At 43.7% G+C, this 8,013-nt stretch overlaps 1 protein-coding gene and 1 long non-coding RNA gene across 10 annotated transcripts in view; one reads left to right on the forward strand and one right to left on the reverse strand.

Annotated features, from left to right (window-relative positions):
- The window catches only part of WIZ (WIZ zinc finger), a 54,997-nt gene extending 53,519 nt beyond the window's left edge, over nucleotides 1-1,478 (forward strand). For all 9 annotated transcript variants that reach the window (XM_081894926.1, XM_081894927.1, XM_081894924.1 and 6 more), the window contains one exon: nucleotides 40-1,478. In XM_081894926.1, coding sequence (XP_081751052.1) covers nucleotides 40-196 — 157 coding nt within the window. In that variant the 3' untranslated portion in view covers nucleotides 197-1,478. The remainder of the gene's footprint in view (nucleotides 1-39) is intronic.
- Nucleotides 480-8,004, reverse strand: LOC309360986. The gene is made up of 4 exons (XR_014164270.1): nucleotides 7,821-8,004; nucleotides 6,099-6,202; nucleotides 3,526-5,478; nucleotides 480-3,003 (listed from the first exon to the last, which is right to left on the reverse strand). It is a non-coding gene; the product is annotated as an uncharacterized lncRNA (long non-coding RNA).
- Between the last annotated feature and the right edge of the window lie 9 nt (nucleotides 8,005-8,013).

An 8,013-nucleotide genomic window follows, 5' to 3' on the forward strand; every position in this document is an offset into this window, starting at 1 on the left:
AGCTTGGTTCAAATAGACTTTTGTGTTCTCTTTGTGCAGGTTCTGCGAAGTGGAGTTCCAGGGACCCCTCTCCATCCAAGAGGAGTGGGTGCGGCACCTCCAGCGCCACATCTTGGAGACTAACTTCTCCAAGGCCGATGCTTTGCGAAGTGGGACCGATGTGCCTGCGGCACCACCTGTAGCCGAGGCCCAGTAGCAAAGCTCTTAGGAAGCACCAGCATTCCAGGGTTTCTCTCTTACCTTTCCAAATGAACAAGATTAATGGTTATCAGAATGAGGGTGAAAGCAGTATTTGACACACACACACCCCCCCCGTGCTCCACAGCTTTGCCCGCCTGTAAACTTAACTTGGATTTTGGGTGGGGCGGAGAGTTCGCAGGAACAGTCCCAGAGTTTGAGCACTAAATTAACGATGCTGTTTTTAATGGAGATGCTCCTTTTTTATGGAAATGGTATTCCAAACTGGAGCTCGCTTTTATCTGCACAAAAGTAAAACGGAAATTTCCTTGTCCTTTCAGTGAATGCAGGTTTCTCCAAAGACACACACTTGTTACAGGGAGGAAACATGGACTTGCTCTGTTGCAGTTCAGGCTGTGAGAGATGTGATGGTGAGAATTGTGAATATGAGGTTCTAGTGAAAGTTGTGAACATGAGGATTTGTTTGAGGTCAGACACAAGCAAGTTGGGAGGGTAGACACAGAGCACTTTGTTCTGTGGGGAAAGCTGTTGATTCTGTATGTGACTCTAGAGTTAATGTATGTTTGACTCCTTAGGTGACAAGTCTTTAGTTTCTGTAGACGTTGGATCCTGTTGTGCATGTTCACATTCCCTAACTGTGTGATGGAGGGCCTCAGTCCCACCTGCATTGAAGGGGAAATCATGGACTCTTTGACCCATATACATTTCCCCTTTCCATAACTTCCCAATGCCACCTGGTTATCCCCATCTGTTTCATGTGGGACCCTGTAGGGAATTCAGCTCTGCCACGTTATGGCAATGAGATTTTGGCAAAGGAATATGGATTTTTCCTGTCTTTAGCCTTGGGCTGAAGAATGGGTAATGATGTCCCATAGATAACCTCTGCCTGAAATCAGGGATGACATGTCCTTCTGGACAAGCAAGTCCTTTCCAAGGGTACCTGAAGAGTTTGGACTTCTTGCGGGTGGAGGGCCTCTATGTTTCTCCTTTTTAGCAAGAACTTGGTGCAGTTCCCAAACCAGCAACAGTAGGTCCTACTGGAATTTCTGCTTTCCTGTTATTTCTCACTGTTGCTGTCCTCGTCTCTCTTCATAGAACCTCAACTTTTTAAACTCTAGTTTTGTGTAGAAATAACAAGCATTCATTTTTATTTGGATCCCAGGCTGAGCAGAGTCTGGAGGCAAATTACCTTTTAACTTTTTCAATGGGCATATTCTGGTTATTACTGTACCTAGGAATATGTATATTAGATTAAACCTGTTCTGGAAACAAAAGGAGAATCCTGAGTGTGTGCTTTTCTGGTTGTATACTTACGTGGAAGGTGGAGAATGTGTTGTGGTTTCTGTAGAGAGGTGTCCCAAGAGCTGCCAGTGGATGTGGAAGCTGTTTCCTGGAGAAACCTTAGGCTGTATCACTCCAGGATAAACTGAAACTAGCAGACTCACTGTCTTGGTAAGGTGTACTTTAAAAGTGTATTGGTGTATAAGCTTTTTTTAAAAATTGCTTTAATTTTCCCTGTGTTTAATGTATTTCCCACATCTCACCTCATCTCTGGCAATACAGTCTGAGCCCCAACACATACAGGACTTATGTAGAACAGATACTGAAATCCTTGTATCAAAGTGTGTCATCACTGTTGCGGGTGCCTATTCTGCCATGTACAACTTCTTCCTCTGTTTCTGATTTTTAAAACAATCTCTTTTTATTCTTCGGTCTCCCATAGGAGGCTGAGCAGCAGTCATGTTATGAAACCAAAGTCACAACTCTAAGGTTTTTTTATTCAGCGCCTATAATACAGAAGAATGTCTCAGCACAAGACAGTGTAACAGCATCACCATATGTCGCAATGGGTTCCTCTTAGACCAAAGCAGGGGTTTAAACCTTTATTTCAGTCCAGGCATTCCGTATAAAGGTATGTGGAAATCTTGCAGCACAGAATGATGCTTTGGTGAGCAATTTCCTCACCATATATAACTGGGCCAGTTTCCAGAGCAGGGACTAATATGACAATATAGTTCCAAACATTACATAACTCCCTGTGCTAAGAGCTGCCTTCCCAAAACACTGTGTAGAGGGTGTTATTATACCTGTCACTACTTTAAATTAAAGGGTAGCAATAGCACCATAGCTTTCCAGCCAGCTTCATTCTGACTGTCCTGAAAAATGGAAGAAGTGGGTAGCACAGTGTATCTTGCATGCAACCATCCCTATTGCTTTCTTTTAATCAAAGGCCATGAAGGATGCATGCATAGTTGATTCTGCCTTGTTTCCATTGCCTCTCCCATCCGAGATGTGTTCTTCCTTAGCATCATATCTGATTGAAAAGTATTCCATGAGAGTGGTAGCAGGGAAATGCTGCTTGGCAGCTACCATGTGCCAAATACTATCCATGTTCCCCCTGTCTATTAACTACCAGGGAAGCATTACACCTCTGCTTTTCATTGTACAGTGGCTTTCACTTCTAAGTGCATTAAAGGCAACTGAAAGCCTCTAGCTTAAATAATTGGCTGCTTGGTTCAAATCAATATGTATAATCCAGCTCTCCCTTAACCCCTTAGGATTGTCAAGACAGAGTGCTGCAGTGACCATAGTCACCCCAACAGACAGATTTGCCTCTGAGGCAGTCTAGTGACAGCGTCCATTAGGCATCTTGTCTCCTGACCAGGCTCTGCGTAGTACACCTGTCTCCTCTACCTGATCTGATCTCTACCTTCACCTCCTGATCTGAGATACCGTCCCTCCTGCATACAACTCCTGATCCTAAACATTGTGAAATTTATTCAGAGTTCCCTCTATGATTGGACCCTTTGTGCAGTGGCGTAGCGTGGGGGGTGCCAGGGGTGCCGGCCGCACCGGGCGCAACATCCGGGGGGGGGGGGGGCGCGAGTCCAGAGGGAAGGGACAAGTTCCTTCCTCCGCCGGGCTCCCCGCCGCCACCGCCAGCCTTGCGCCCTAGCGCGCGCGCCCCCCGCCGCTGCCGCGCTCCACTCACTGCTCGCAGGAGGAGCAGCCGCTGCAGCAGCGCAGACGCCGCGCTACAGCCCAAGGAGAGGAGGGGGCGGGGAGGCGCCCGAGGTGAGGGGGCTTCGGCTGCCTCGGCTCGCGGGGGCTCCGCAAATAATAAATTCCTGCTGAGCCTTAAGGGGGGGGTCCTTGGCTCCTTGGCTCGCCCCCAGCCCCAGTGGCGTAGCGTGGAGGGGGGGTGCAGGAGGGCCGGCCGCAACATCTGGGGGGGCGCGCTCGCACTCGAGTGCTAAAATCCACGGGTTAGGGGGCGCAAACTACTTGCCTTGCCCCGGGTGCTGACAACCCACGCTATGCCACTGCCTTTGTGTGTTAAATTCATGTCTCATCTCAAGTCACTTAGCCTTCCTTCAAGTTCTTCATTGTCATTCGCTTCCCAACTGTGAGCCTTACCTTCAGCATTGTAGCCTCAGGCCTCCCTATTCCTCAGATTCCTTGTATCTTGGGACTTCTGCTACCACCTGTCCCGAAGAGAGGTTCTGCTTTCCTCCAAACTGACAACATTCCCCTTCCTTACAGAAGTAGCAATGCAAGCTGTTTGGTTCCTTGAACAACTGGAATTGTATGCCGCCACATTAACCCAGCCAATTAATGCCAGAGGTTTCACTGCCTAAAGCACAATATAATCAGTTTGGTTAAGCAGTTGCAGTTTTTTTAATCTACTGATAGGTTCCCCAGTAAATTGGTTAGCAGACTGTGAGGGGAAAAGTGATACTTTTAATAATTAGCTTAGAACTGCAGGCAGCAAGCACCATTTTATAAGAAGCATTCTCCCTTATGACCAGAAAGAATGCTTCTTTTAAGATGCTTGATATCATGTATGTGTGCATCATCTTTAAAACAAAGCATGCTTTTTGCTTCGGGGATATTTTTTTTACAAATATGCAAATTTTCATTAATTGGTTTAATCAAGTAAAACTTGTATAGCCAATTAGTTTACATTTATTTAATTGGGTTGCATTTGCAACTTTGGAATCTTTCAAATTGATTCCTCCCTTTTGCCAGTACTCTTGATATTCTTTTTTTTTGGAGTTGAGCCAACTATGTGTTCCTTTGAAAGGGCCTGCCTCACTAATAAAGTTTGATGTTCCAGTAGACAAAGATCTTATTCCTGTTAGAGGGTGGGTTTTTTTGATAATTATTATACAAGCTGCCCTTTATTATGTTTGTTCCAAGAGGCATTGCATTCAACCTTTTATCAAATTATCTGTAGATGGGAATAAAACTCTTGAATGCCTTATCTTAAAGGGGCAAAGCCCATGAATTATGCAGATTTAAATAGTTGAGAAGGGAGATCACAGGGAAATATGTAATTTTCTGTGAGATAGTTCAGGACCACATTTTTTTCTGAAAAGGCTTAGTCTGCGCTACTTACAGGTGTGGGGGCAGAGAAGTTAAAGCATTATGTTTGTTTAGCCAGGGAACATTATGCTCATTCTGTCCCTGCAATCAGATATTGATATAGCCTGTTTCAGACCATTTCCAATGGGTCTTTAATAACAATTTCACCCTCAATTGCACCGTAAAATGTTGGACAAGATGTTTCCATTTTCTCCAGTCTTCAAACAAAGGAACAGACATAGGAAACTGACTTAGACTGAGACTATCTAGCTCAGTAGTGTTGTCTGCCAGGAGAAACTTGGAACCTTTTGCAGACAAAGCAGATGCTCTACCACAAGCTAACATTGTGATACGAATGTTGCATTTTTTCTCATCTTGTTAAATGAAGTAAAAACAAGGGTGTTAACTGATGTAGAGTAGCGGTTCATGCTGCATTGTGGCACGGTAGGAGACAATGTTAATATCACACTCCAGCAACTTACATAATTAGCTATACTTGGAAATCAAACTCCTTAATGAATCTGTGACAAGGTTTTTTGCTAAGTCTTGTACTTTTTCAGAAATCTGAGAATATCCCTTCCCAGTTGTCCTGATGGAGATAAAGATCTTCAGTGAGCCCTTAGCTTGAGCCCTCTTCAACACTAAAAGACCCACATACTCAAGAGGCTCTGCTCTTCTTTGGGTGCAGGAAATTTCATCAAGGATGCCACACTCCTGGAACAGTAGAGTACTTCACCTGGGAGAAAAATTCCTTGTAGGCTGAAGCTAGAGGCTCGTAGACACAATACTGCACAAATTTCTGCTATCATCTACATTAATGGAATAAAAGAACATAAACCAAGGGACAAGGAATGAATTGCTTGGTCTACTCCACTGGAGTCAGGCCATTATGGCATTTGCAGCAGCTCTGAGACCCTGCAGGAGAAAGATGAAACAAAAACATGTTTGTACTAATGGAGCCATGAGGCAGGAGATCTTGCAACAGCTTAAACATAGGCCAATTTGTTTTTAAACCTTTAGGTTAGGAATTACTATTTTCTTCAGCACACCAAGGACAATATAAGGGTTGAGTGAATGAAATAGTTTCAAACAATTTAAGGCAATGCATGAATTTGTTAGTTCACTGTTGATACTTGGCTGTACAGAAGAGGATGAAGTTGGATTTTGTAGAAAAGAGTTGAAATTGGCACAGCCTACTAAAATACAAGGTAAAGGTGCTAGCATGTATGATTGGCACCACTACTGGAACGCAATTCTAATCTAGTAATGTAAAACAATTACCAGAGTCTACGCTGAAAGGATTAAAGTCAGGAAATCTGCCCCATAGAGAAAGCCACCAGTAGACTGATAATGTAAGTAAAGCGGGATTTTGTTTAGAAACAAAATACCAGTATCTGAGAAATTGCTTCATACTATGTCTCAAGCCTAGAGCATACTCAGAAGTTTAGGATCATAAGCAGGGCATCCAACAGCTCAAATCATGCCATGCCAACTAATGGATTCTTGGAAAGTCATGATCTAGATGTGTTACTTACCCAGGGCTGCTTAATAGTGCCTACAAAAGTGCCTTTGCTATCAGTATTAGCATCATGTGGTAGATGTTTTACTCTTGCCCTCAGCATTATTCTGTATGTGCAAGCTGGTGCGAATGAGACACTGGTAAAATCTATTCAATTTGTCCCTTTTTAATAACAAGTGACTGTAAGAATAACTATTTTTGCCTATGGCAACATTCATAAATCAAATTGTGCCATCAAGCAGTTATCCACTTTGTAGTTTAATCTTTTGTCAGTTCCTCTATTCTGACCTTCTGGTGTCCAATTTTTCAGTTTATGAAGGAAACCTAGTAACTATATTTTGAATGTCTAATCCAAGAAGCTGAGATGGTTCCAGTACTAGCTATGAAGCACCAAGCATTTTCAAATATGGTGGCAAAAAGGAACCCTCTCTGGTGTAGCTAAGTCCATAGCATTTTAGCTTTAGATGTTTATTAGCAATTGGAAATCCAGCTGTTATGCAAATATTACTTTTAATTATCAAATATTTATGGGTTAAAATCATAGAGTTAGAGGAGACCATCTCTGTTCTTCATATTTCTCTGAAAATTAAAAGGCAGACACTTTGCCAAGGGCTTATGTTCAAGATAAAGTACAGTACTGATTGACTAAGTGTTGGTTCTAATTCAGAATAATCAGACATGGTGTAATATATATAGCTATACATTATCAAAGGTGATAAGTGTTCAAAACACTTGGTTTCAATAATGTAATCTTGCAAGATAGGCTGATATTCATATATTACAACTGTAGCTCTGAGGTGAAGCAAGAGCCAAGGAGTGAATTCATGGCTGAGGTTAGAAACAACTGTGATATTGCAGCTTGCCGCTCACCGCTTCAGGCAACTCACTTTCCATTTGAATCTTGTTCAAACCAGAATCTCTCTTCAAATGCTTTCTCTTCTAGAAAAGAATACTGCATTGCAGCAACCATAACTTAAAAGTATAATGGGATGGTGGCAAGAGGACTTTTACCTAACCTCTGATACCATCCTTCATGGAAGAAAGTGGCCAAGCATTGTCTCTATTCAAGGTGTTTGGTATTCTGAACCTCATCAGTGAAGAAGCACCAGCTTCCACGCTGGGGGGCATTGGTTTGCATAGCTCTGTTTTTACCACCTTTTCAGCAACTTTAGCCCTGTCTTCACATCCCGTTAGTGTATGTCAGTTAGGTCCAGTTTGATACGATGCAAGTGGTTGCACTGGCTCCACCAGTTGCATTGGCAGGCTGTCAAATCATTATTATTTTGTGTGTGGGTGAGAGGGAAATCTGACCTGGTCTTTCTTTCTTTCTTTCTATTAGAAGAAACCGTTTATGTGCTCGATCGCACACTGATGTTTTTCACTGAGAGGAGCACAGTTGCTACATCAAACTTTACATTTGGGGAAGCAGGCTACACCATGGTGTCGTGCCGCTCTTTGCTCTGTCCCCCTCATAAGGGACACGCCGCCATAGCAGTTCAGGCAACTGACACTCGAGCGGTCCTGCCCCCTCGGTATTTAAATTCCGATGCCGCAGCTTGAAGACGTGGGGAGGGGAGACTTATCCATAACAAGGCGCTGTAAAATGGTAGTCGCTGTGCCTCCTGAGCTTCCGTAGCCCGTCATATTGGGAAGAAGTTGAATTCCTTCCAGTTTATCTCGTTGATTATTCCCCCGTCCCCAGTGAGAGAAAGACGAACTAAGCTTCTCTCTTTCTGACCAATAGGAGCAGCTGGTTGGTCCCGCCTCCTGAAAGGTGCGCAACAAGAGAAAGCGGACGCGCTGCCTACTTGGGGACAATGAGTACAAATTAATGCCCGCCGTTGCGCCGCTCCTCATGAGTGATAACCGCTTAGACCCAATGACCTCTTGGAAATCTCTAGCTGGTGCTGTTATTCGCTGACGGAACATGA

The sequence above is a fragment of the Podarcis melisellensis genome (assembly GCF_964234715.1).
Source record: "Podarcis melisellensis genome assembly, chromosome: 2".
Lineage (NCBI taxonomy): Eukaryota > Metazoa > Chordata > Lepidosauria > Squamata > Lacertidae > Podarcis > Podarcis melisellensis.